The sequence below is a fragment of the Didymosphaeria variabile genome (genome assembly GCF_027946475.1).
Source record: "Didymosphaeria variabile strain IMI 356815 chromosome Unknown scaffold_1, whole genome shotgun sequence".
In the NCBI taxonomy this organism is placed as follows: domain Eukaryota; kingdom Fungi; phylum Ascomycota; class Dothideomycetes; order Pleosporales; family Didymosphaeriaceae; genus Didymosphaeria; species Didymosphaeria variabile.
Genome location: NW_026611620.1, coordinates 2,481,874 through 2,509,544, shown reverse-complemented (window position 1 = coordinate 2,509,544; position 27,671 = coordinate 2,481,874). Strand labels below are relative to the sequence as shown.

At 53.6% G+C, this 27,671-nt stretch overlaps 9 protein-coding genes across 9 annotated transcripts; 4 read left to right on the top strand and 5 right to left on the bottom strand.

Moving 5' to 3' along the window:
• Positions 1–1,320: 1,320 nt before the first annotated feature.
• Positions 1,321–2,959, bottom strand: APE3 (Aminopeptidase Y; the record flags this gene model as incomplete). Its single annotated transcript, XM_056209616.1, has 3 exons — positions 1,321–1,446; positions 1,497–2,641; positions 2,695–2,959. 3 exons carry the CDS (start codon positions 2,957–2,959, stop codon positions 1,321–1,323), a joined length of 1,536 nt encoding a protein of 511 aa, XP_056076438.1.
• Positions 2,960–4,837: 1,878 nt separating this feature from the next.
• HOS3 (histone deacetylase) lies at positions 4,838–8,304 on the bottom strand (the record flags this gene model as incomplete). Its single annotated transcript, XM_056209615.1, has 3 exons — positions 4,838–6,345; positions 6,404–8,217; positions 8,267–8,304. The coding sequence occupies 3 exons, from the start codon at positions 8,302–8,304 to the stop codon at positions 4,838–4,840; spliced, it is 3,360 nt and encodes a 1,119-aa protein (XP_056076437.1).
• A 635-nt stretch (positions 8,305–8,939) lies between these two features.
• On the bottom strand, positions 8,940–10,691 carry N0V89_000794 (uncharacterized protein; the record flags this gene model as incomplete). Its single annotated transcript, XM_056209614.1, has 1 exon — positions 8,940–10,691. The coding sequence occupies one exon, from the start codon at positions 10,689–10,691 to the stop codon at positions 8,940–8,942; it is 1,752 nt and encodes a 583-aa protein (XP_056076436.1).
• A 2,263-nt stretch (positions 10,692–12,954) lies between these two features.
• N0V89_000793 (uncharacterized protein) lies at positions 12,955–14,396 on the bottom strand (the record flags this gene model as incomplete). Its single annotated transcript, XM_056209613.1, has 2 exons — positions 12,955–13,196; positions 13,247–14,396. The coding sequence occupies 2 exons, from the start codon at positions 14,394–14,396 to the stop codon at positions 12,955–12,957; spliced, it is 1,392 nt and encodes a 463-aa protein (XP_056076435.1).
• A 1,325-nt stretch (positions 14,397–15,721) lies between these two features.
• N0V89_000792 (uncharacterized protein) lies at positions 15,722–17,677 on the top strand (the record flags this gene model as incomplete). Its single annotated transcript, XM_056209612.1, has 5 exons — positions 15,722–15,821; positions 15,875–17,163; positions 17,210–17,307; positions 17,357–17,402; positions 17,456–17,677. The coding sequence occupies 5 exons, from the start codon at positions 15,722–15,724 to the stop codon at positions 17,675–17,677; spliced, it is 1,755 nt and encodes a 584-aa protein (XP_056076434.1).
• An 827-nt stretch (positions 17,678–18,504) lies between these two features.
• N0V89_000791 (uncharacterized protein) lies at positions 18,505–21,697 on the top strand (the record flags this gene model as incomplete). The annotated part of the gene is made up of 5 exons (XM_056209611.1): positions 18,505–18,533; positions 18,589–18,964; positions 19,016–19,423; positions 19,469–19,624; positions 19,670–21,697. The coding sequence occupies 5 exons, from the start codon at positions 18,505–18,507 to the stop codon at positions 21,695–21,697; spliced, it is 2,997 nt and encodes a 998-aa protein (XP_056076433.1).
• A 319-nt stretch (positions 21,698–22,016) lies between these two features.
• Positions 22,017–23,892, top strand: N0V89_000790 (uncharacterized protein; the record flags this gene model as incomplete). Its single annotated transcript, XM_056209610.1, has 2 exons — positions 22,017–22,022; positions 22,492–23,892. 2 exons carry the CDS (start codon positions 22,017–22,019, stop codon positions 23,890–23,892), a joined length of 1,407 nt encoding a protein of 468 aa, XP_056076432.1.
• Positions 23,893–24,259: 367 nt separating this feature from the next.
• N0V89_000789 (uncharacterized protein) lies at positions 24,260–25,289 on the bottom strand (the record flags this gene model as incomplete). The annotated part of the gene is made up of 3 exons (XM_056209609.1): positions 24,260–24,784; positions 24,832–25,029; positions 25,089–25,289. The coding sequence occupies 3 exons, from the start codon at positions 25,287–25,289 to the stop codon at positions 24,260–24,262; spliced, it is 924 nt and encodes a 307-aa protein (XP_056076431.1).
• A 501-nt stretch (positions 25,290–25,790) lies between these two features.
• N0V89_000788 (uncharacterized protein) lies at positions 25,791–26,704 on the top strand (the record flags this gene model as incomplete). The annotated part of the gene is made up of 2 exons (XM_056209608.1): positions 25,791–26,418; positions 26,469–26,704. The coding sequence occupies 2 exons, from the start codon at positions 25,791–25,793 to the stop codon at positions 26,702–26,704; spliced, it is 864 nt and encodes a 287-aa protein (XP_056076430.1).
• Positions 26,705–27,671: the final 967 nt, after the last annotated feature.

Sequence of the window (27,671 nt, the reverse complement as noted above, 5' to 3'; positions counted from 1 at the left end):
ATGCGCACTGCATGTCGTCGTCTCCCCAGGCTTTCCGGTTCTCTATCAACGCGACAACCTCTGACGTGAATCTGTTGATGTTGGGACCCAGTTTTCTCAATGCGTTTTAGCATGCAATGTTCCGCGCATAGGCGCTCGTTCCCTGTCCCTCGGGTGCTTCCTCCAGATCCGCCTCCGTCAACGCCCTCGTATAGAAGACGCACGCAGTCTCCAGCTGGCCGCCCGCGCCTCCAGCAGGCACTGGAACATTCTCTGCCCAGAAAGCGCCCTTGCATTCCGACGAAGTGCCGTATCCGTAGCACTGCTGAAGACATTGTTCCGCCAGTTGTGTGGTATTCGAAGAGGGTGATGGGTAGTATGCAGCGTAGAGCTCGACGGATCGCGCCGACGCAGCCGGAAGGAAGTCAGAGGGTGCTGAGGGGAGTCTGCTCGTATGGGTCGCTAAGCTTGCAGGTACTAGGTATAGGTTTTACTGCAGGGCCACCAGCCCGTTCTAGGAGACTCGTTGGGAGGGCCGATGTGAGAGTCGCGAAGGCGGCGAGGAGGCTTCTTGAGAGAAGCATGACGATAGACTGAGATGAGGTGGAGCGATGGCGGGGGATGACTCGAATTATTTGTCGACAAGTACTGTGTATATCGGGCAGGTTATAGGAGCCTCTCGTGCGGAGGAAGCGCTAGATAAATACGTCGTCTGTTGGTGGCTGGCAGCTGCAAATCAATAGATCCTACTTCAGGCCCCCGGAAGGGCACGGTCTGCCTATACACAGTATGCATCGTATGCCTTTCCCAATGTCGCACGGCCTATTGCACGAGCTATGTCATTGCCCCATTCAGGAGATATACTGGCCCTCGTGCGACACGCGAGCAACGTCGATTCGTCCCAGCGGCGGTGCGATGATGTTGGGTGCAGGGAAGCCAAAGGGTCGGGCGGCGATCATCGCTGATGCACCGCCGCATTTCGTCACCGGCAAGGTCAGAGGGAGGGGCACGCTGGTCATTGGCCAGAAGCGGGGGGCTGGTGGCCTCAGATAGATACAAGCATCACGTGGATGCTGGGCGCCGGGCAGTCGATCATCGTCAGCGGAAATCCGCGAAGAGCTGACCTTGTTCGCGGTGACCTAGTAATGTTGTGTAATTCGCATCAGCGTGACAATTGCGGATCGGGAACTAAAACACCATATTGAAGTTTCGCGCGTGGGTTTCATTACTGTTCCATCCATACACAATGCGAGGCTCTCTCTACTATGTATCTCATCCCTATAGAGTACCTAGGTATGCTACGCTTGTCATCAACGAAAATCACGTGCTCTAGAGCGGGCGCTAGATGAACAGCTTCGAGCCGTGATACTTGACACCCTCGGCGTAGTCTTTCGCCGCGACAGACTCCGTGCGCTTAGGGAAACCCTTGAACGACCGCGCATACGTAGCCACAGAGTGGGCAATGAGCTATCCTTGTTAACGTCATTGCAAGAGCTGCTGCGAGACGACAAACGTACCTTAGTGTTCACAACCCAAGCAGTGATATTGACGTTGCTCAGATCATCGCAAAGCTGATGATAGCACGGGTCATACCAACCGCCCGCCTTGCCGCCGAATCGCTCCGCCTCTTCCTTCGTCTTAACGCCCTCAGCACCGGTGGCAATACCTCCACCAGGGATACCGTGTCGAATGAACCCATCATAGTCGCTGCGACCATCGAACGGAATAAAAGTGTAGTTGAGTCCTTGCTCTTTGTACCAGTCAATGTACAGATCCCTCAGCTCTTCAGATCCATTGGGGTTCGCCGCGTTAGTCGCGTTGTAGATCTGGTACGCGAAGTTCGGGCTGGCCATCATGTCGTAATCCATGAAAAGGCGGATCTTCTGGTTTTCCTCCTTCGGGAGCGTGGCGACGTAGTAGTCTGAGCCGAGAAGACCTTCCTCTTCGCCTGCCCACCAGCCGAAGCGGACGCAGTTGGATACGTTGAATTTGGTAAGCTGGCTCGCAACTTCTAGCAGGCTGAGAGTGCCAGAGCCGTCATCGTTGATTCCAGGACCTTCAGCAACACTGTCGCTATGCGCGCCAAGCATGACACAGTTGTCCTGGTCCCCAAATGTAGTCTGCGCAATGATGTTGGTCGTTGCGATTTGCTTGACCTCAGCGTCGATGTACGCAATCGCATCAACGTACTCTTTGTTCTTGAGCTTCTTCAGAATTGGTTTCGCGTCCTCGCCACCGATACCGAATGTAGCAATATGCTTAGGCGATGGTGTACCGAGTGTCCCACCGATACCATCTTTGCTTCCTAGATCGTAGACAACCACAGCGGCTGCACCCTTGATGCCTGCGTGCTCGGACTTGGTTCCGAAAGGGCATTTACCGCGTTTCACGAAAGCGATGTTGTTCTTGACGGAAGCCGGGAAATCGCCGAGTTCACAGCCCTCATTCTCGACGTAGATCACGGTGCCGTGCACAGGTTGCCTATTCTTCGTAGGTGGCGTAAGGCCAAACGGCGATGCAGACTTCGGCACCTCGTCGCCCAGAACAAGGCGGGACTCAAAGACATTTCCAGAGACAGCAGGGAACGACTGATTCGAGATGTCATAATAGTGCCCTAGAGCGAGAATGGTCTCGTAGATATACGAGAGGGTGCCATCATGTCCTAAAACGTCAAATTAGGCAGGCATCGTAACGGGTCACGTGGAATATGCATACCGGCGCTGCCAATCACCCGCGTAGGATGATTATACTCATCCTCACCCAACTTTGCAATCTCATATAGTTTCCTCGCACGTGCGTATAATTTGTTACCGCTGATTAGGTCCTGCAGCGCCGAAGAGCTGACCTGCGGTTTCTCTCCGTGATAATCATCGTCACTAGCAGGCTCGACGGGCGCTTGCTTCTCCGAAAGAAATAAAGGAATCTGAAGTGCTGAGGCGCCCGCGGCGAGGACACTCAATGTTGAGATGGATGCTCGCATATTCGATGATGATGGAAGGAAGCAAGCAACAAAGATGGACTGGGGAGGCTGGGGGCTGGGGCTGATGACTCCTAGTGGAGCGTCGTGGTTGGCTGAAACGTTAGCCTGGATCGGCTCGGGCGTAGGATCAACGCCACTGAGATAAGGCGTCACGATATCACTACCAGAAAGCGTTCACAAATGCCTATATCACAAGACTGATGGCACTCCCAAGGTCCACGGGTTGACACACCACGCATGACTAGACATCCACGGTCTTGGCACCAGACACGGTTCCGACACGATTATCGCGACGTAGCAGCAGCATACGAATCATATGACCCACTCAGACACCGCTCGCCATACGGTCCAGAGAGAACACAGGAAACAAAACCCAAAGCTTGTTGCAATTCTCGAAGCCCAATACACTATAACATTTTTATTCCCATACAGACATTTGAATCGCTCAAGAACCACTTTTTATGCCCATGCAAATGACCAGCCATACAAAAAGCCCAAAATCGAATTGGGAAACTCAAGACCGATTCTGTCACTCCAATCCTAATACACCTCCTTATCCACAGGAACCACGTATCCTAGTAGCCCAAGTTCGCGCGCCGAAGTTCATACTCAACCAAAGGCGGCGGTGGGCCCTGGCCGCGCGAGATGACGTTGGAGTTGCGGCGAGCATCCACATAGGTGATGTTGTGCGTTACAGGGTCCTAGTTCGGACACCAGGGGGTGGCTGCTGGTCTCCGGTGTACCTAGGTACCGTGAGTTGCCTTGAGGCACGTTACGTACACTGAAGGGCGGAATCTTCTCGCAGCGAGAGGTGTGGCCAGGGGCGAAGGTGTTAGTGAAGCGTGTATTAACTTGGAGAATGTTGTGGAAGCTGGCTGGCGGTATGTCTTCACGGCGAGAGGTGCAATATGAGGGCCAAACAGGGAGCGCAGACTCGCTCACCGTTTTCACCCTCACAGCGTATCCTGAGTGACCTTGATATCCCTTCCTTTCTAGAAAATCTCCTGAGATAGATTGGGCACTTGGTATGTTTCGGTTGCTCCGTCGAGTTCGTCTAGTCAACGATACACTTCTTACCAAAGATGTAGCGGCATTCATCCAGGAGTACGGGGCCGTTGATATTGCCGAAGGAGCTTCCTTCTTCGGAGAACTGAATAGATGGCGCATGGTGCGATGATCGCGAAGGAAGATAGTTCTGCTGGGTAGAGACATCTTAATTCAAGTCGAGAAAAAGGTGGTCCTTATAGACCATTAGCTGACGCGCTGAAAAATCTTTCAGATGTGATATCGTTGGAGCTGCTAACAAAGAGAAGTCTGTTGTTGAAAATGAAGAATGCCGACCTTTTTTTCAATTTAAGTTAAGGTTATATTCTCTGAATTAACAGTGTAAGATGAAAGCTAGCTTATATATCCTCCTCTCTCTTCAGTGCCTGCTCTACTATGTCCTTCGCTCTGCTGTACTCGCTTTTACTACTTTAAAAGATTTTGCAACAATACGGCCCTATTGCATAGATACAAGCGTGTACTGTAGCTTTGTAGCATACCTTAGGCAGCTCGTGTACAGGTGACAGAATTGGACCTGAGACGCATGGCGATAGCTCGACAAAGAAGGGTGATACGTACGAGAAGGAAAGCCAGGTATATGAGGACAGACAGACACAATAAACAAAATCCAATTCGATCCGACAATGCAACTCCGAAGGCCCGTCCCCTTCCCCCAAGAAGCCTAGAAGGCGGGTATCACGAACGACTAAAACTACTACGAACTCCAGAGATCCGTCCACTCTAAGTGGATGACCCAGATAAACACTATCTATCGCACCAGAGCAGACAGCAGGCTCGATGTCAAAACGCCTCGATCGACAACGGTACACAATATCAGCGCGCAGGCGTCTCAGGCACCTCCCATAAATCCTTCGGCTCGTCCTTTAGTTCAGGTTTGGGCACAGGTACAGCACCATTTACATGCGACGGTGCGAACGGGATCGGTCCGCTCGCAGTAAACACGGGGAGGCTTTGTCGCGTGCCTGTTGGGGACCGTGGACGGGCGGGATTCGTCACCGCAGACACATTAGCAGATGCTGGAGCAGGCGTGGCAGTGCTCGGAGGAAGCCACTGCAGAGCAACCTGGCTGTGCATCTCTGAGAGCGGCTGAGCAGCCCCAAAGGTTTGTTTGCTGTAGTTGACGAACTGAGGCATACTCGAAGGAGGAGGGGGTGGAGGCGTGTCTGGACGAGGCAATGAGGTGGTGAGAGGAATGAGTTCTGCTTCCACAAAAGGTGGGACCGGCAATTGCTCCGGGGTAATGCTCATCTCCATGAGCTCAGTCGGGGGATCAAGCACGCCACTGGATTGACGAGGAGATTTAAAGGAGTTCTCCTGGCGAACATCCGCCGCACTCGGTTGCTCAGTCACGGCTAAGGTTGCCCCTAAAGCAATTGGGTCTGGCTGCTCTGGTGACGTAATAGATGCCGCTTCAACTCTTGGTGTTTGCTGTACAGCAACGGGAACAGGAACAGGAACCTCAGCTTCGTCCACGGCAGACGTAGGTTTGGTGACCTTGGGTGGCCGACCTGGTCCCTTCTTCACAGCAGGCTTCGTCGTCTTTGAAGCAGGTGCTTTTCGCGTAGTCTTCGCTTTCTTTTCTACTTCTTTAGCTTTCTCCCTCGCATCGTACTGGTCCTTTGAAGGCATGTTCAGTTTGACACGTTGAATCCGAGAGGTGAGCTGGTCGATGTCATTCTCTTTCTCCTTCTCACATGAAGCAGCCGTTTTACCCATGTAATTGGACGGTACACGAGGGACAGGGGGCCGGCTCTTAGGGATTCGAGCTACTGCTGCTGTGCTCGGAGCTCTAGCCTTCTTTACCGGTACAGCAGCGGTTCTCGGGCCAGGAATGAAGCTGCGTCCGTTGGGAAGAACACCGGAAGCGCGGCTAGCACTTCGACTCTCACTTCGACTCTCACTTCGGCTCTCACTTCGGCTCTCACTTCGGCTCTCATTTCGGCTCTCCATAGTCGATCCAACGCTGGAGGCGACGCTCATGCGCCGAGGGGTGGTGCGCTGCTTGGGTTCAGGCTCGGTGCTCGCTAGAGGGAAATCGGCGATTGTCTGGCGGCGGCTTGCTCTAGACGCGGGGCGCATAGACTCATCATCTGATCCGTTGTCGGCGTACGATGTGACGGGCTTCCTTCCACGCAGCTGACGACCAGAGGGATCCACATGAACAGCAGTCAACACAGGTGCGGGCTTCTCTTTCTTGACCTTTGGCTCAGACAGCTCCTCCAATTTGAAACTCCTGGTCTGTCTGTCCGAAGGTATGAGCAACTTACTCAGAGCGTGGGCTGCGGTGGCCCAGTCAACCTCAGGCGGAGGTGGTGGCGGAGCTACTCATCGTCAGTGTTCGTTCCAGGTATTGCACATACTGATCTATTGATGACTTACCTGGAGACGCTGAGCGCGAGGGGGTGTACCTTCCTGACAAGCTACGTTGCAGTTTGGATGGATCCACAACCTTAGCAGTGAATGACTGCGTCGGCGATGAGAAGTGAGCCGCAGGCCCCGTTCGCACCTTTTTTGGTATGACGTTCGGAGGCGCTATCACCAGATTCTCGAGCTCCGAAAGGGACGTTTCGTGCCACCAAAGAGGATCGTAGGTGAGCGGGGTCAACCCAGGTTCCGCGGAACTCATGAGCATATCTTTATGCACACCTGTCCCAATCACCTGCTGGTGCATATTGAGGGCGAGGCTAGAAATAGGAGCATCCGCAAACACCTGACCGTCGCAAAGTCCACTGAGGTGGCTCAGGACCCCACTTGATAGCGCACGATCACTGTAACCACCCTCCAGTACAGAGATGACGCGCCCATCTACACCAGCGTCCAACTCTTCTGCGAGGCGAACCACATCCCGTGTGAACCGAGCGTAGAATTCTGTGGGAACATTAACCGCATGTCGTTGCATACCGCCGGTCTCATGTTCGCTCGCGTCAAAGCCAGCAGATAAGAAAATGGCAGCTTTCGGCGCAGGATGGTTCGGAGATTTGCGCAAACGCTTGGTGTGGTGTACGAGGTACTTTCGTGCCTTCCCTAGAAGCAACAAGTATTTCTCTTCGTATATCTGCCAAAACTCTTCTACCGTCGACCATGTCTCTAGGTGTATATTCCAGATAGATTGCCCGTGGGCATTGTCTATACAGAGACTCGCGGCCTGCACCTTGCCGTCGTCTCCATCTTCGCAAGGAAACGAGTTGATGTCGTGTAGGCTGAAATAGCCGATCGAAGTCTTCTTCCAGTTGGCCACGTTCTTGTGCATTCCTTGAACCCTCTTGTTTCGATCCCACGTTATATCCTGCGAGCCGTCTCCGTGATGAAGGTCGAAATCGATGATGGCCGCATGGGTTAGCCCGTAGTTCATCATGGCGTGCTCGATCCCAATGTGTACGTTGTTTAGCCAACAGAACCCTGACGGCCACTCAGCAGAGCAATGGTGACCAGGTGGGCGGATGCAGACGAAAGCGCGCGACACGCCGTTGTCCAAGCTAGATCCCTGGAACACCGCATCCACAGCATCCAACACACCGCCTAGCGCCCCTTGTAATGCGTTCAGCGATTCCGGGGAAAGGTAAAGATCCATGGGGTGGAAGGCATCCTTCGGTGGCTGCCCTGGCATTGTTGGCGGATCCCGCGCAAGCTCCTTCCCTGTTGATGCCAGCTTCTGACCAGCGTTCTCGCACAGCCTGTTCAGCTCTTCCATCCATTTTGTTCCGTGTACGTTCGTCACGACTTGCGACTCCAGCCCGACCATCCGCGATGTCTTGCGTATCTTGAAGGGTATTCGCTCCGGGACATTCTGATCTGGGCGCGGAGGATTGCTGCCCTCCATATGTCGCTCTCCTAGACGTACATAAGCGGTCGCTATGCCGCGCACACTTGCCAGCATGCGCTCCGGCCTCTCCATAATCGTAGCGAGGGTTCCTTTGGTGGTCTTCGGGCGCGCGTAACGGTGGCCGTAACATTGGTCATGTATAATCACGATGGTGCCTGCATTTGCGGAACCTGCCATACCTTCATGTCGTGCTAACTCTTTCTTGAAGCATTCTTCAGCAATATCACACGCGCGGAGCGGTGGTTTCTGCTCATGCTGGGCGAGCGGGGATGGAGGCACGTTTGGGTTCGGGGCGAAAGAACCGCGGCGAGAGTTTGGGAGAACAGGACTGGAGGCGGCACCGTTCCGTAGGGAGAGGTTCGACGTTCTCCTAGGCATTTTCAGTTCAGTCGGCTTGAGTGCATGCTAGGGTAACACACCTGCCCAGCGCGGGCGATTCTGAGCGGCGCTGGCTCATAACGCTGGACGGTCGACTCGGCGGTGAGGGTCTTGTTGGTGTAGCCACGGATCGACTCTGCGGTAGGGGTATGTTGACAGCCGTCGAGTGCAGCGACATGCGCTTGAGCGATTGTGAAAGCAGCGTCGCGTCGGCGTTGTTTGTTGACGCGCGGTAACGCGGTGGACTGGCTGGGCTCACAGACCGGTCGGGGATGTTTTCCATGATGGGAAGCTGCGTTCGCCGGGAACGCGACAATCTGTTTGCAGAGAATCAACTTCTAGGGAACCTTTTGTTTTGGGATTAAAAGGCGCGCAATGACGGCGTGAAAGTTGCCCGCGTCACCCCGAAACAGGACGCGGCAACAGGCTCGCTTAAGGTTGCTAGCATCGCCGATTGTATAGGGCTGATCCACCCGCATTGGTGACGACTCAGTGACTACGAGGGACCAGGCCAACGTGAAAAAAATTAGCTGAGTGAAACAGCTGCAATAGTACAGTCTTGCGCGGGCAGGAACGTCACTTTGGGATGGAACTCGACTAAGAATTACTGACACTCAAGATGGAAGATTTCTCGTGATACCCTGCGCTCTATTGTACGTACCCTGAGAAACATCGCATATTCAGAAATCCAACTGCTGTTCTTTCCTCCCTGTCTTATGCCATATCGGCAGGCAGGGCTGCATGCTGGACAGTTGTAGCAGCCTTTCGCGTTTCAAAGGCCGGGATTTTATGGCTCTCCCCACTCTCCTTCTCGCTAGAGACGCCACCATCCTCCACTGCCTTCGCTTTCCGGCTGCTGCTGCTGTTGTTGTTGTTGTTGTCCCAAAGCTTCGAGTCCACTGACAGATATCTTCGAATCTCGTCTTCCTCTGGTTTCTTCCCCGTATTCTTTTTCTCCTTTCCTGCTCGAGCAGTGTCTCTCTTTCTTCTATTGATGAGAGCACTCGGCGGTCCACAGATGTTCGGCGAAAGCGTAGCAGCTGAATTAAGACGCTGTCGCGTGTCCCTCTCGAACTCACTCTCCGCAGACACCCAGCTTGCCAATCGCTTGTCTGTCACTGTAGCCAGCATAGCAATATCTTCTCTCATACCCTCACAGTCCGATGACCTCGGATATGTCATCAGCATTGCGGTCAGAAGTTGTGTGTGCTCGACCAACTCGGCAAGCTTCAGCTTGCGATCGAATATATGATCTTCAGAAATACCTGTACTCGGAGTGCTCGGTATCACTTCGTCCGACAGTCGAGATGGAGTCGCAGGTCGTTCTGTAAACGAGGATATCTTGACCTTTTTCCCAGGTTGCTCATCTGCGTCTTCATATTCGGAGCTCGAAGTCTCGTCAGGATCATCGGAAAGTCGACGTTTGCGTGAACGCGGCCGCGAGTGATCAAGGACGAGTTGTACTGCACGCTTTCGAAGATGCTCTTCGTTCAAGACTGGGAATATCGGATGACCGTGTATCGGGGTATGGTATGAGGTGGTATGTGCCCTGTAGTCGTGAGGAAAACTCTGATATCGCATCTGTAAGGGTTTTGCATACGGTTGACCAACCACACCTTCGTTCACCTGCCCATACTCATTCACGTAAGTTGGATGCATGTGCAGATTGGGAGCTAGTCTTTTTGACTTTGATCTGCCTGCAGAAACCTCTGCACTGAGTTTTGCGCAACCGATTGCAAAACCTGGTGGTGCAGGCGCATCTTTCATGTCGACATAGTGCCTGTAAATATCATGGCTTTGGTGGCCGGACACCTTTCCGGAAAGAATCTCAGCTCCATTTGGTGTGTAAAGGGTTGGTGGTAAGCTTGGTCTCGATGGCCTGTATTGCAAGGGAAATGGGGTGTAATAGTTGGCAGATCGGTTCGCGAAACTGTGTGGAGAATGCGGAGATGGCAGCGCATCCACATCGATAGGATCGTTGACGTTTCCGGGTTTGATAGCAAGGAGAGGGACACCGCGCCTGCTAGTCAAGGGCATATTCGCAGCGTCGTGAATCGGGCTCCCCTCTATGTGCCCCGTAGCTACATCTGCCAGTTGGCGGGACGGCCGAGAGGCACCCATAACAGGAGGAAACGCCGAAAGTTCGGGCTGTAGGTTCTTCTGCTCCTTGGCTGTATATTCTTTTCGCGGCGCTTCATTGTTGATTCGCGTACTCTCATGCTTCGTCGTTGGCTTACCACTGGGACAAGATCTTCTAGGAGCAGTAGTCTCTGGTGTTGGTTTTGTAGGCATGCTTCGCAGTTCGAGGCTGAGTTTCGTAGGCGGTAGTTTGTTTGGTGGCGCAGGATTTCCAATCGCCTGCTCCGACCTCGGTGAGGACGTAGTTTTAGTCTGCGGCTCACTGTCCTTCGGCGTCACGGTCGCCCGACTGTCCTCGACACCCCTGCCGCTCTTCGTGGGCGACATCATCATCCGACTCTTTCTCGAGCTGTGTCACAACACGGTGGAGCTGTGCTCTGGCGTTGCTCAGTGAAGCGAACCGTCGTGCAACATACAGTGTAACGCCAGTGAGCAGTACGGGCAAAGTGAGTTGCAGACAAGTGGCCCCTTGGAAGAGACTGTAATATACAGCAAAGGGGTATTGGGAATAGATGAAGTAGCGAAGTGTTTTTGATGTTGTGTTCGCGTCGACTAGTCACATATTGAGGAAGGAGCGAGGTGAGTGACCGCAAAGGGAAGTCGCGACCTAGCAACCAAAATTGACAAGTCCTCGCGTTACATGTGCACAAACAAACGCAGAGCACAATTTGATGGGCGCGTGCTCGAATCATCATTTCGCAATTAGCAAGGATCCTGTTGCCTCCAAAAAGTTACAGCAAGAAGTGCGTTCCATCTTATATGGGGCATCGAATATCGCGCTTAACAATCGCTCCATCCATGTTACAAAATACTTAGTATCAAACAGACAGTCTCAACGATCCTGATCAAAGTCATCTGACTTCCAGAAACGCTCTCACGCAAGTCATCTCACGGATATCATCCTTCAAAATCAGTACGCAAATCCAGAATCAACGACGCCTTGTGGCTGACTTACCGCTTCATTGACCACGCGATCAATTGCTCCCTCGTCCCACGCATATCCAAACCACAGTAACACACCAGCATCCCTCATGCATCTTATCTCTTCCTCTCTTCCTTCGACCCCGGGCCTCTCCGATCTCAATGTTTCCCAGAACAGTCTTCTCAGCGTGTCACTTTGCTTGTGATATCTCCACACTGGCTTCTCGCATTCTCCACGTACAGATGATACCATTTCAAGACGTCCAAGCAAGTGTTCAAGTCCGTAAAAGCACGTCCCAAAGGGTAGCATCTCGGCCTCAGCCCAGTCTACCAAACCAGTGATCACCAATGAAGTGTCGTCGACGAGGATATTGCTGGGGATTAGATCCCCATGATTCAGCACAACGGGATAATTTTCGATAGCGAGCAATTGTGCAAGCGTGTCTCTCACTCTTGCCCTCAACTCTTCATCTGGTAGATTCGCTGCAAGCTTCCTCAGCTTGGGCACAATTTCTCGTCCAACCTTGCTCCTGCAATGCTGTTCGAGCCACAAGCCTTCAGTGGGTGTGTCCGCGCGTACGTGCCTACGTAGGTCAGTCGAAGAACAGGAGATGGCCAGAAATGCGTACTTTGAAGATGCTTTGTCCGCAGAAGCAGGCCATGCCCTCGCGATGACTCTGGCAAAGCTCTCTACAAGCCTGACATGCTTTTCCCATGAACTCCGTTCCATATCTACCTTCGAAAGCGGGACGCCCACCAGCCTCCCCATCTCTACAGCCCTCAATCGCCCAGGAAGCTCGCATTTGAGCGTTTTGACCTCGGGCGCGGTCCTTCCGTACGTCTTACGCGCCGCATCGGCGACGCTGATGTCAAGCGCATGCTGCTCCGGCCGTATCTGCACAATGTAGTCTCCATTCTTCCCACACAGGTTGATACGAGGCGACACGACGAGCGTGAAAGAGCAATATCCCTGGTCTTCGATCTCCTCGACGCTATGCTCCGGATATGATCGTTGAATAGCTCTGATGCAAACATGGCGATCCTCCTCTCGTAAGCCCATACGCGACCAGAAGCTTGTTGATGGATTTGGACTCATCATCTGTACTCAGCATCACATTAAAATGAATGACGCAGTCGCGCTCGAGGAAAAAGGACCTGGGCAAGTCCGGGCCAGCTGTTGACAGCGGCGATGGGCTCGCGCGCGAATGGCATCCCACATCTGTCAGCTGCTCGGCAGGCGGCCCCGGGGCAGCATTGACGGATGCATCAAGACGAACGGGAGGGACGGTCTCGATCTCCATTCGCGGAAGGCCCGCACGTGGGAGACGCCAGGCCCGGGGGTAGCGCAAGTGTGGGGTACATCGACATACGAGCACCTTGACCCCAAAAACAAACACTCTGCTCGGGTCTCAGCGTTGAATTAGTGACTAGCACTACGAGCGTCCATCGCCTCTCGATTTTCTAGGTCTAGGATAAGGTAAAGTGTAAGTAAGACAACGCTGTGTACCAGCCAACATTGATCCAGAAGTCCGCCCATGCCGCCGCTATGCAAGGAAAAGCAATGTATAGTGTGCGATCTGTTCCGCATGCCGTGTAATCTGGTCGAACCATCTGGATGTCTGTCTCCGAGTGAGTAAGTGTCGACATCCCTCTTTCGTAGACCCAAGTTCTACAGCTCCTTCTTCAAGAAGTGTTCAGGCGCATGGTCCGTTTCGTAATCAACGTGCACATAGGCGCGTTCCACATCCGGCAGGCTCTCCAACTTGGTTTGTAGTGCCTCGGCGACATCATGCGTGCTTTGAAGCGTCTCCTGGGGGTCCATGACAATATCGACCTCGACGATCAGCCGGGGTCCAGAGTGGTAAGCGCGGACCGTGTCGATTTGCTTGATGAAGGGCGAGTGTGTCATCGCTATTGTGGTGTTAGATGGAGCAAGTAATGGCGTAGACGATAGAGCTTACAGATATAAGTGATGAGCTGAAGAGTAGGCGTATCCGCCGTTACTCCAATAAGCAGCTGGAATTCAGAATATGCCGTCCTGGACCAGAGGAAGATGATCAGGGACGATAGAACCATGGCACCAGCGGGATCCAACCACCAAGCAAGCTTCGAGCCACCGACACTCGTAAGCACACCAAAGCCGTTTATGAACAAATCATTCCTATGGTCCTCCCACAGAATACGCACTTGACTGTAGTTGTTCCGCAGCGCCCAGCAATACAGGAATAGCGAGAACTTCGTTCCAAATGCAATGCACACGGCGATGACGGAGGGTAGGTAGAAGTCGTTGATATCGCCGCTCTTGTGCGTTGCGATCTCGCGGATCGACTCGACGATGATGACGACGGAGACGGTAATCATCATGAAGCAAAAGAAGATGTTGCCGGCATTCTCGATGCGCGCTTTGCCACTGGGGAACTTGCGGCCGTCTACGCGCTTGACCGCACGAGCCGACAAGATGAGCGTCAGGTTGGACAGCGGGTCGAAGAGCGAGTCTGCCATGGTGGTGAATAGCGACAACGACTTGGATGAGGCGGCGGCGTAGAGCTGCAGGGCTGCCAGAATGATGTTCGCGGCAAAGCTGCCCACGACAGCGATTCTGTACTGGACATGGTTGGCGCCTTCCTCCTCCTTTGCGTCGCGCACATGGTCGTCGACGGGCTTGAGCAGTCGCTCAATGTTCTCGTTTTGCTTCTCGTAGAACTGCTCGATCTTTCTCGCGCGCTGAGCATTCTTGTTCAGCGTAATTGGCCCGAAGCCATCGCGCTTCCGCGACGTATTGGCGCGAATCTGGGCCAGCTCTTCCTCGGGCTTGAGCCCATGGGCAAGGCGGTACGGGTCGTTGTCGGCTGTGTACTGCGGCAGCGACTGTCGCTCGACATCGTGAGGGCCGGCCACATGGCGGGCATGTGTGTCGTCGGAGGCTTCGACAGGCTTCGAGGTCTCGACGGCAGTGCTAGCACCATCGGACTTGCCCACGGGCGTGCTGCTGGCAGGCGGCGGCGCGGGGTATGGGCTAGAGCCGCGCGACGAGTGTGGCGGGTGCGGATGCGCATGAAACGGAGACGGTTTGAGCGAGATGGCCCTGTGCAGATCCGGCTCGCTGGACATTGTTTGGCGGCGCAAGTGACGCTGGAAATCAGATGTAGCTGCCGGGGCGCAGAATAGATTTATGTGAAGCTGTGAGACGCGGCTGCTGCGGAGAGCAGGCGGCAATTGCTGTACCAAGCTTCGATGCAGGTGCGGCGCAGATGCCGCCGCTTGACAAGTCTGAACAAGTGCCCGCCGCCGAGGCCAACCCGCGTTGAACCCCGACTCATTCTTCTAGCTTGCTGTTGTTCTCATGAAGCTCCACGTCACCTTGTTTGCTCGATCGCGATGTTCGTTGAAATTGCTATGCTTGCCCGAGGGAACCAGAGATACTGTAGACAGCAATGTGAATACCGGCGTGCATCACATAGAACCGATCCAAGAAGGGTCGTCACGGAAGGAACAGCGGGTCTTCTTGGGACCCGGAAAAGTGGAGAAGAAATCTTGGAATGCTAACTTTGTGTATCAAACCGTCTTTAGCCCAGTCGTGCTGCCTGCTTTGCGAACGGGGCATGGTGAAAGTGATGAAAGCACAATGTTCTCCGTCGAACGTCTACAATCGACCCGCCCGTGGACATTGGTATCGCAGGTGATCATCCGTTCCACCACATTTGAGTTCGACCAGACAACGATTGCTTGAGCTGTCGGCTTATAGACATAAGACAGAAGGGACACAAAAGTTGCATATTCGCCTGTAAAGAAATTCTATCACCAACAAAGCGGGTAAAGCACCAAAACAGATCTCGCATTTCATCGCAGGAGCTTTAAGTGAGCAGCTTCAGCCTCCCCCAATATCAAGCTAAAATTCTACTCTCGCCGAATGCGACTCTGGTCCACTTTAAGTCGTCGCATTCCCTATTTCCTGATCAGAGAAGACGTCTCTTTCCAGCATACCTATAGCGTTCACTATGTGTCCAATTCTAAGCAGCTTACCCGTGTACATTGTACGACCACACCACAGCCGGGCTCCTCTTCATGTGCCGCCTTTCTTCACGATGTCAAGCTTCCCTGGTCACTGATAAAACTATCCAGCATCGCGATAGGTGGGGCGCCTATCTGCCCCAGGTTTGCGGAGATGCTTATGCGGGGGTGGGGCCACTTACCCTCTACAACACCACGCACAAGCCTCGTGATCCTGGTCATACTGTCTAGGCGAGCTTGCTAACGCAAAGGGGTGGGAGCTGTGGGTAGGGAAATTGTGCCCGGGCGGCAGTTATGCTTGGCTGGCTACCGAAGTGATCTGCGGTTGTTTAAGAGGGGGAGGACCGTGAAGGATCCCGGGGTAGCTTGAGGACTGAGCTTCTTGTACTGTTGCTGGGCGATTGATCATCAAACTGAGAGTAAGTATGGGTCTCGGCGTCCTCGAAGACCACCATCTCCAGCATGTGCCCGGCACCGCGCTGTTGGCAGATGTCGTTGGAGATTCGCACGAGCGTCAATATCACGGTACCTACCCACTTCGCCCACACGTTCCTCGCTTCGAGCCTAACAACTATCAGGTCGCAACACATCTGCCCTCAAGCATGCTAAAGGTCGCAATTCCGACATTGTCCTCGTCCCGCAACCCTCAGAGTCCCCACGCGATCCTTTGCTCTGGCCTCAGTGGAAGAAGGAGCTTTTGCTTCTGATCATCTCGCTCGACACCGCCGTCGTCGGCGCCTGGGGTCCCATGATCTCTCCCGGTTTCGCCATCATGGCCAAGCAGTTCGACATGTCGTACAACTCGCTCAACGGCGGCCTAGGCTGGGCGATCTTCGCCATCGGAATATCGTGCTTCGTGACGAACGGGCTGGCGGTCAAGTACGGACGACGCCCGGTCATTATACTGGGCAATCTGATGCTGTTTATCAGCAGCGTGTGGGCGTACCACGCGCATAGTTATGAGAGCTTGCTTGCGAGTCGCATCTTTGGAGCCATTGGGATGAGTCCGTTTGAAGTGTTGACCACAGCCATCATTGGCGATATATATTATGTGCACGAGAGAGGATTGAGGCTGGCATTCTGGGGGTTGTGCTTGTCTGTCGGTGTGGGAGGAGGGAGTTGCATATCGGGGTATATCATCGACGTGCGTTTCGCCCTTTTCGTATACAAGTTCGAAGGTTGGTTGACTGACTGGCGACAGAACCTCGGCTGGAACTGGACGTACGGGATCTGCGCATGCTTCTATGGCGTATTCATCCTGCTCATCTTCGTTTTCGTACCAGAGACGGTATACAAGCGCGATCCAGCGTACAATCTTGATCTCGGAACGACGGACCACACTGAGCAGATGCTCGATGCTACCGAAGCTCGCGAGGCCAGATCCAACGCGGTAGGAGAAGAGCCGAAAGACGTCTCGCTGCATCAGACAGAGCGCGTAGTGGCCGTTGAACCGATCTATACAGGCGCAGATGAGAAGCCGTATACATTCTGGGAAGAGCTTATCCCAGTCCGTGGCGTAGAAAGCGACGAGAACTTGCTAGCCATCATCTTCCGTCCTTTTGGGATGCTGCTGTTCCCGCAAGTCTTCTATGGCTTCATCACGTATGGGCTGTCCACGTCCTGGTTGGTCGTCATGGGTGGTGTCCTCGCGCAGATCTTCAGTGCGCCGCCGTACAATTTCAGTGTTACTGCGGTTGGCTTGGTCAGCATAGCGCCGCTCGTTGCGTCTCTTCTCAGTTTCGTGGCTGGACCTGCGAACGACTACACCGTCAAGCAGCTAGCGCGGTGGAACGGAGGCATCTATGAGCCGGAATTCAGATTGGCGTTGAACGTGCTGACGCTGGTGCTGGGCGTGACGGGCTTCTTTGTGGGTATCTGGCCCCATCCTCTCGACTCACACTGACCTAACGCAGGGGTTTGGCGCAACATTGCAAGATGGCAGCGGGTCTTGGGGTGGGCCGGTGTTCCTGTACGGCCTAATCTACTTCTCGATGGCCTTTCTGAATGTCGGGTAAGTCTACTGGTGAGCTCCCTCGAGAGCCCGCAACTGACGAGTACAGGATCTACGGATACATTACAGAATGTCACCGCTCAAAGGCTCCAGAGGTATGTCGGATGTGCGAATCCTCACTCGAACGCGCAATGCTAACAATAGCAAGGCCTTCGCTGCGCTCAATCTGAGGAACATCTACTCGTTCGGGATGAACTACTTCATCAGTTCGTGGATCTCCAGCATGGGGCCGTTGCAGGTGTTCTCGACCATTGGCGGTTTGCACATCTTTATCATGTTGCTAACAATCCCAATGTGGGTCTTCGGGAAGAGATGCCGCTCGTTGACGGCACGGGTGCCTTTTTTCAAGGCGATCACGCAGTCAGGATAACACTACGCACGCCAACCACACTCCTTATCTGCAACGCAACAAGGTAGCACACCTAGCTTCTAGAGCATAGCTGTCTACCATGTAGGCTACTTTTTTGGGCGATGCTACTGTCGTTGTGCTGGCTGAAAGAGGCTAACTTTGAATGTGAGTTGAGCATGGATAACGAGTTAGTGAGGCTGTACCTGGGCCCGATGGGGAAAGAGGGTAGGGCGATCTTAGGAAGGGCGACGGCGCGAGAGCTAGCATGCGCCCTGAACGAGTACGGGTCGCTACCTTTCGCAAGCTGTCCAGGGCTCCCGTGCTTTTGATTCGTGCGCCTCCCGATGCTTAACATGGCAAACGTGTCGTGCAATGCCCCGTCGTGGCTTGCGTTGGGGTCGAGGGAACGTGCCCGTCGGATTGCGGTGCGACGAATGTACCGCCGCCACGACGGGGCAAACATGCAGACCTGCCAGGCCCGCACCGCGCACCGCCGTGCCCACCTGCGCTGCGACTGCACGCAAGAGCACACTCGCAGACCAAGACCATCGCATGCCGTGTGTTCACGCGTTTCGTGTTTCTCGGTACGCGGATACGACGGCAGCGGGCGGACCAGCGTCTCCACACCCTGTTGCGGTTAGACCCGCGAGGGCCCTGAGGGCGCTGAGGCTGTGCGAGTGGTGTGGTGCCTGAGAGTCTCCGTCTGATCCTGTCGCCTGTCCTTGTCGTCGCGAGCTGGTGCCGCCTTCTTTCGCCCTGCCCGTCCCACGTCCTCCCAAGGTCATGTCGAGTCGTCGCCGACGCTGCAACCGGCAGCTATAATACCCCCCTTCGAGAATGCCGCGGCCATGGACAGGAAGGCGCTCCTTGTCCCGTGGTAAGTCGCTGCTGTCCGCTGACCACACCTATCCTCGCCGGCTGATCATCGCCAGCGGCCTCGTTCTGGGATCCAGCTACCTGGCTACGAGCATACCCACCACCTTCGCCCTCGACCGACCGCTGCACACCATCGCAGCCGTCCTGCTGCTCTCGGGGCTCGCCATTGTCGCCTATGAGACACGCGCCGCGACGGCACGCCGACCCCACAACCACCTTGAGCGCCATGTCGCCATCCCACTCCAGAACGGCAACGGGCGACCTTCATCCGACGAAGCATGGTCGTCCGAGGAGCGCACCTTCCCCTATCGCGGCCTCAGCCAGCGCGCCCTCGCTGTCATGCTAGCTGCGCTGCTGTGCCTGCTGGGCGCCCGCATCGCCGTCTTCCACGCCGTTCTCAAGGACGTCGAGTGCGCAGGACCACAACTCACGGTAAGAATGCCCTCTTTGCATGCGCGCATTGCACCTTCCTAACGACTCTAGGCATTCCTGCCGCTCGTCCTCGCCCTCTTCCACGCCTATCGCACGCCCAGAGACCGTCCGTTGCCCGTGTGGAGCGCTGACTCATCGTCTGTGACTTATCTCGACCGTTTCGTGCACTTCTTCCTCTACGGAACCACTCGCTACATCCTTCCTTCGCTCCTGCTGGCCATCAGCAGCTTCATCACCACTCTTCGGACCAGCGTGTTGCGCTCGACGTACATATGCCCCGTATCGACCTCCGCCGCTTCCCTTGTTCCGAAACTACAGTCTCTTGGTTTTCTAGTAGACTGCATCGTGGTATTGCTTCTTTATCGTTTGGTAGATGAGGGGCTTTCCCAATCCGAAAGCAACTCACCTGAGCCCAAAGATGGCACCACCGTTCACGGCCTCATTGGCTTCACTTTCATCGTACGTGCCACTTGCACCAGCTTGTTGTACTCGCTGACCCTCCAGGCATCTGCTATACTTCTCGGCATAGCGGGCATAGTCGTCTACACTACACTGCCCGAACACCGCGAATGGCTTTTTTCAGCCCCTCGCGAATACCTACTTGGTCTTCTTCGTTTGTCTTTGATGATACCCCTAACGATGTTATGTTTCCTTGTCTCAGTAAGCATCCTTCTTCCAGCGCGAAGATATCAGCTAACCCCGCAGGCTCGAATGTACGGTGTCATGGGTGCCGTACTCATCGCGGCCTTTTCTTCTGCATTTATCGGCGTTCTACGGGCCCTTGCCATGGGCGTTTCTTGTTCCTTTCCTCCAAAGTCTACAGCCGGTGTCAGCCTCTGCCTTACTCTCCTTACAATTGCTTTGGTACTCCAACTCGTTGCCGACGCTATCGACTCTGGTCAGAACCGACCAAAGATGCCGGTCCGTCTGGGACGCAATCAGACGGTCTCGGTAGTAGCACTCCTAGTCTTCTTTTCCATTGGTGTTGGCGTGTATCGTTACCAACAGCCCGTTGTAGGGCATCCCATCAACACCTTGCTTGCGATAGCCGACGAACAACACCAACGGTGGGCATTCCAAGCCTACCAAAGCAAATCACTAGCGCAAGCAGTTATTCGCTATCAAGAACGGTACTCGCGAGATCCGCCTCCACACTTCGACAAATGGTACGAATTCGCAACAAACCGAGACACCATTGTCATTGACGATTTCGACAACATTGAAGAGGATCTCATCCCATTTTCATCCCTCAAGCCAGCAGAGCTGCGGAAACGTACTGCCGAAATTCTCGCACGCAACCAAGATCTTGGTGGTATCCGGATAAGAGATGGAAAGGCTGAAATCTTCGGCAGTTCCCACTCCGAGCAGAAATGGATGTTGGACGGCATAGTTCGCATGATTGGAAAGTTTGTCGAATTCATCCCGGACATGGATCTTGCTTTCAACCTTAACGATGAACCTCGCGTTGCCGTACCCTACGAACAGTTTCAGGCAGCTCGCATGCATCATTTGCACTACCCTGAGCATACGGCCGCCGACGGAACCATCGACTTCCGTCTAGATCGCGCATCCACTTGGACCGAAATCGCTGGATCACCGCGGGTATTCGATCAAGCCGGAAGAAAGCCGTCATTTCAGACCTATGGCTCTGTCGCCTGCTCACCAGAATCGCGCGCACGAAACGAACGGCGCTGGGATACCGGTGCATTTTGCTCCGCCTGCTCTGCCCCTCATTCAATGGGTGCTTTCGTCGCGAATTGGAGCCTGTCAGCCAGTCCTTGCCATCAACCAGATCTCGCCAATCTACATGGATTTCATTTGAGCCCTGCAGGTCTCTCCGGGACTCACGATCTAGTGCCTATCTTCAGTCAAAGTCGTGCTCCAGGATACGCAGACGTCCGGTATCCTTCGCCTTGGAACTACTTGGACAGGCAAAAGTACGAGTTTGGAGAGAACTACCCAGATCCCAACTTTGCCAAAAAGGAAAACGTCTTATTCTGGCGCGGAGAAACAACAGAAGGAGTCAGTATAGCTGGCTCGTGGAAAGGCATGCTCCAACAGCGCTTTGTTCATCTCATAAACAACGAGACGTCTCGGCAACCTATCTTTCTGCCGACTGGAAGCAAAAATGGCAGGCTAGAGTACGTAATGGAACAACCGGGACAGATCCAAGAGCTACTGGAAACCAAGGTTGATGCACGCTTTGTGGGTGATAATGCCCAGTGCGAAGGTCAGGATTGCATTGACCAAAAGCTCGAGTTCTGGTCGGGCAAGGATGTCGATTTCAGAGACCACTGGCGCTACCGTTACCTGTTCGACACGGATGGTGTGGGTTTCTCAGGTCGCTTCCTCCCTTTCCTTCAATCCAACAGTGTCGTCTTCAAGACAGCGCTTTTCCGCGAATGGCATGAAGGTCGTCTGACCGCTTGGAAACACTTCGTCCCCGTTGACTTCCGTCTTCACGACCTCTTCTCCTCTCTTGCATACTTTGGCGGCTACAGTTTGAGGGAGAAGGGTAAGCGCACAATGGAACCGCGAGACAAACAGGCGGAGGCGATTGCAAGAAACGGCAAAGTCTGGACGGAGAAGGTGTTAAGAAAGGAGGACATGGAGATCTACATGTTCAGGTTACTGCTTGAGTGGGGTCGACTGACGGACGACCGGAGGAAAGACGTTGGGTTTCGTATGGATACCAGAGGGCGCAAAGGAAAGGACGGAAAAGGCAGAATTTAGCTACACCTTATGTATGCATGATCTGGATACTGGTCTACAAAAAAATCTCATCTTGTTTATATCTTCTCAGAACCGAGTCATTCGTCGTGGAGTGACAGAATGTTTGTACTGCAAGCTGAAGTCCAGGTTCAACGATGCTAACGTACACCAACATGTACTAGTGTTGGCCGCGTCATTACACAAGTTGTTCTAGCAAGCAGGCAGAGCAAAGACAGCCAAAAGAATTCCTTTCCATGGACTTGTCCGGGGATTCGCCCCAGCACACAAGGTTACAAGGTTTCTTGGCGCTGCTACGATTGGCTGTTAGACGACCGGACCAATGACAGTAGGAACACCATCTTGCTTCTAGCGTGACCCAGTCCCGCCAGCCCCAGCTCTTTCAGCTTTCTCATATCTACGTATGTTACCAGTCACAGTGTACTCGGTGAGGAATACCACCATGGTAGCAGACTCTGAACGCAAGCGAGCAAAACATACGCGCTCGAAGCGCGGCTGCGCTGTGTGTCGGTACGCTTGCCACTACCTATTCATCCGTTTGAACTCACCTCAACGTGCAGCGTGCGGAAGGTTAGATGCGATGAGACAAGACCTGCCTGTATTAAATGCACGTCTACGGGCCGTAAATGCGAAGGCTTCTCTTATTTGGCTCTGTGGCAGCCACATGCGCACACTTCGGTATGTATCCGACGTCGTCCCCCAGTCAGACTGGCCACCGCATCTGCGTCTTGTGCATATGGCGGGATCCAATGTCACTGGTCCAAAATGGTCACTGACCCGCAACAAATCAGACTCAGCTTATACAACCGCGAACGGCGACCACTACGGCCGAAGGCTCCGCTGAAGAGCGCTCGTTCGCGTACTTCCGCAGAAATACTTCTGCACAGTTCGCCGCTCCTTTTGGCAACGAGTTCTGGGAGTCTCTGGTCTTACAGATTGGAGAGCGGGAGCGATGCGTGAAGCAAGCCATCGTGGCGCTGGGCGCTTTGCATGAGTCTTTCATGGAAGAGCATCTGGTACCACATCTTCGGTCTCCACTACCCCCATACCCGCTGCATAAGCCGAGCTGGAATCTTACCAATCTAGCTACTAAATCATACACCTCTGCCCTCCGTGGATTGAAAGAATACATACTGCCTGGTACGTTTGCTGGCTTGCACATCCCCCTGCTCTGTTGCATCCTCTTCACCTCGTTCGAATGGCTCCGAGGCTCTTATGCGGCTGCAACAACACACCTCAAATCCGGCCTGTACATCTTACGTCAATGGTCGTCCTCAGCGTCAACGAATACGCCAACGGCACACTTCATTCGCAAACAACTAGCGCCCATGTTCGTTCGGCTTAGCATTCAAGCACGCACCTTCTCACAGGACATCGTCCCTGTACCCTGGCTCTCCAACGGCCTTATTGCTCCCCTCGCCGCAGATGTTATCCAAAAAGATGAAGAGCACATCCGCGCCGCACGCAACGCGCTCGATGTTCTGTGCGGCGAAGTCTACCTCGATTCTTCTAGCCAGAATTTGTTCTCCAGAGACTTTAATATAAGTCAGCCCGCCTCATTCGACTTCTCCTTACGCCTCGGAAAGTGGTTGACAGAGTATCACGAGCATCTCTTGCCGCTATCGTCACCACCACCGGATGATTCACGCCCTGAGAACGTCAACCTGACGCTATGGTACACGATACTTAGTCTATTGCAGGCCACAAGCTGGATTGCTGATCCCATGGCGCTCGACAAGTATACGGCGCAGTTTAGACAGATAGTCGATCTGGCTAGGCTCCTCTCATGGTCAAGCAGTTCGCCTCCTCTAATCCCGCGTGAACATAGAGCGAATTCGGAGGTGCTAGGCTCGTCTCGGTTTCGCATCGATATGGAGATTGTGCCCATGCTATATCATGTTGCAAGCAAGTGTCGACACCCCGCTCTTCGACGAGAAGCCATCGTCTTACTACGCAGCGGTGCGAGCCGGGAAGGACTTTGGGATGGATGGGCTGCTGCAACACTCGCTGAAGATATCATGACCACCGAAGAAGAGGGATCTAATGGGGCAGAGATGTGTGGGCCGGAGGGTATACCTCAAGGGCAGCGTGTGATCAAGTTGGAAGAGGTGACGGATCTACAGGCTCGCACAACGAGAGTGCGATTTCAGAAGTTCGGAGAGGATGATTACGGGAAGTGGAAGACATTGACGTGGTGACCATAGCGTAGGCAATAGGGGGTTTGATACTCTTAGGACCTGAGAAGATGGTCGAATGTTGGTACAAGCCCACTCAGGCATATGACTGTCAGCGGTCTAGAAGTCGATAGGGCTGACGATGCACCAGAGCGGTCTAGATCCCTGCTCTTAAGCTAGCCAATCCCTGCATGTCCTTGCGTTTCAGGTCAGAATACCCCCGTCGCACCACTCTAATCGGACCGAGCAGCTGTCATCACGATCTAGCGTTCATCTCCGCCGCCCTCTGTCATATCGCACGCACGCTCAGTACTGTATCTGGGCGTCGTATCATTGAAAACCAGACATAATTATTCATCAACTGACTGCAGGTATTCATCGCAAACCTGATTCACGCGCCTGTCTGCTCCTTCGACGCAATCGTCGCCGAGCCGCCGCCCCTTGCCTCAGCAATCAGCTGCGTCCCTACGACCTGTCCCGTGCTCTTGCTCTTGAAGACGCCGCTGATGGCAATCAAGCCCGTGTAAGGCTCGTACATGTACTCCTCCTCCCAGACCTCCTGGCCCTCGAACGTCACGCTCTCATTGAACCCATTGAATCGCATATTCTGCAGGTAGTTGCCTACAACCTTGCTGCTGGAGACGGTTCCGCTGTTATCCAGCTTCTGGTCTACGAGGTCGCCGTTCTGTGCGAGAATGCGGTTTGTGTGCGTGTTACCGCTGTAGTCGTCAATGGAGTAGAGTATGTTGTTAGCGAGCTGGAACTGCTGGATGTCGAGTTCGCTGCGCTTGGTGTTTGAGGAGCCAGATCCGGTGACATCGCCGATGAGGCCGGTGGTCGAGTTGATGATGGTGCCGAGGCCGTTACCAAGCTCGGCGATGATGGGATTCAGGTCGATGGAGCTGAGGGTGTCGTTCTGGTGCGGGTTAGCTCGCAAGCTTTTTAGGTCGAGAGCGAACATACGATCATGAGGACGAGGTTGGCGAGACGCGCTTCAAGCAGCACTTTTGCGGTGACATTCTGAATGAGCAGGTTCACCCTGTCGATGGACAGGTCAACACCAGCATTAAAGGAGAGCAATTGCAAGACTTGGGCGTCGAGGTTGATTTTTGCGGTGAGGTTTTGCACCTCAATGTGGATCTCACCGACGTGCACTGAAGCCTGGAAATGTGTCAGTACAATGTTCATCGATAGCTTGATTTACAACGTTCATAACTTACATTCAGGAACACATCAGGCTCAGGGACCAAGGCCGAAACATTGTTGTTCGTGTTCTCAGTGTCGTAGAGGACCGCTAGCGGATCGCCATCTTGTCTGATGTCAAGCTTATAGCCCGTGTATCCATCATCATCAGTGATTTGAGTGGAACCCAAAATGGGCAAAAGAAGGAATGTGAACAAAAACGTGAGTAGTGATTGCATCTTGACGATTTTGTCAAAAATTGATGGCGAGCGAAGGCAACTTCAATGGCCACAAGACACGACAGAAAGGATGAACGACAGGCGGTCCGCAAGCTGTCAGTGCAATGTGATGCGGGGACGCGCCGTTGACAAAAGGTTCGCGCTGTGATGCGCTTGCATGGATGTCGCATGATTATCCCCTAGGGCGTTGGCCTTTTGGCCAGAACATTGAAATTAAGGAGACCAATTGCCATGCTGCCTACCTCGGAAACCAGTTTTTTAGCACCAGATTCCCAGGTGCCGACCTTGGTTTTCGTGTTCTTGATCCCTGTGCAGCTCGTTTTTCACGTTTTACCCGAAATTAGGTCGGTTGGGTTCATGCATGGCTATGGGGAGTGTCAACGACGTCGGTTGCGCCAATGCGTCTGATTTAAATGTTAGCACGGCCGTGGTGTCCACAGGCCCTTGCTACGTCTCGTTGCTCTTCCTCATTGTCAACGTCGTTGCTAAAAGTCGCAAAACATGCAGTCTCTCCTTTCGTTCCGCATGCTTGTGCTTTTCTTCCTCTCCTTTGCGTCGCAGATCCTGGCACAGTCTGCAACTTCTTCGGCAACCCAACCACCAACTTCCAGCTCGAGCAGGACGCCGATCACGAACGGAACTACGACGACCCCGCCGGATGTAGCGTCCACGTCAACAGTGCCAGATGTGTACCTGAACGTCCCTGAACTGCATGTCGGACGCATTGAGCTTGATGTTGAAAGATTGCAAGCCGACATCAACTTGAACGCCAAAGTCGCTGGTCTCGTAACCGTCAATGCGGGTGTCCAAGTCTCTGTCGAAAAGATAAACATTACCATTGCAGATGTCGATGTGACCTTGGAGCTTGTCGTGCGCCTAGGCCATCTCGTGGACATTGTGGAGCGCGTCTTCGAGTCGCTTGATCTGAACCCTCTGCTGCTTGGTCTTATCAGCAACGTGACCAGCCTTGTCGGAGAAGTTATCGGTGCTGTGGATGGTCTCCTCGGCTCAATCACCAACGGCGGCACGACGCTGAACTTCCTGGTTGACAACCTCGGCAACATCGTGCAAGAGGTCGTCGGTGGAGCCACCGGTGCCCTCTCCCAGATCGTTGGAAACTACCAGCAAAGTAAGACCCCCAAGTACTTACAGAAAAACATTCACTGACCGAACAACCAGACATGACGCAAGTCGGGGACATCACGCAACTCGGCAACGGGCTTATCCAGAAGACCTTCTCGTACGAGCCACTGAGTGCATTGGTAGACATTGTGTTTAACACGGCAGGCCAAGTCGTACAGGCTACGGTACAGAAGGCGACTGGTGGTGGGTCGAGTTCGTCGACAGCAAGCGCGAGTGCCACCGCAACTCCCGTTACGCTGCCCATTAGCACTGATGCTAGCACCTCGTCTTAGAAAATCGTAGTGAATGACAATCTTAATTTGAATGCCACAATTGTGTCCGTTGCCGTTGCATTGGAGACCGTGAACGAGTGGACCCTCGTAATCCTAATGGCCAGCTATGGGTGTAAAGAATCTCGAAACCGATCACGCTCTGCGATCGTTCATCAGGAATGCTGACGCAACGGTCGCGAGTCCACTCACACTTCGCATTCCATCATCAGGTATTCCATGATGCGATAGATGGCTGGCTCACGATAGGCAAGAAAAGCGAGGGGACATCCCAGCTCGATAGATGCGTACTGGGTAATGAATGTTGTGATTTCTGCAAAGTAAAATAAGAATAGTAACATGGAGTCTTATTGTGGTGTGGCTCAAGTATCCTAGGATAGATTATCCTCGACTCAAATGTTGATTGCTCCACTCAGCATGCTTGTAGCCGATCTTGAACTTGATACGGGAGGCTAGGTCTTGGTTTGGCCCCTTTCTCTCGACCGAAACAATATCAGTGGAAAAGGAAAGCCCTAGTCCGTGACAAACCCACGTACACTTAAATCCATTACTGTTTCAGCTAGCTGTGTCTTTACCGGTGGATAATGCACCTGTGGCACATTCAGAAGCAGCAACACAAAAGTGTAAGTGCTGTAGCTACTTTCTCATCTCTGAACCCCACAGTCTGAAGTGTCCAGCCGAATTGGCAGAAGTTTGGGAAAATAGAGACCAGATGCGACACTATAGCAGTATCATACGCTTCCATATCACAAAACACATGGTATACTGTTTCGCATATTCTTATACAGTCCACCTCTTTCTCAGCAGCAGTTATATGTGCTCTTGCGCATTCCATAAAGTAAACCTCAGAAGTAGCAGAACTGGTGGCATGCATTAGCAACACTGACATTTGAGGCGCCATTTGTCCTCTGGGACACTCCTACGCTCATGTTCGTGCGCCGGTTTTCTCGCGGTCAACATGCAACTACGG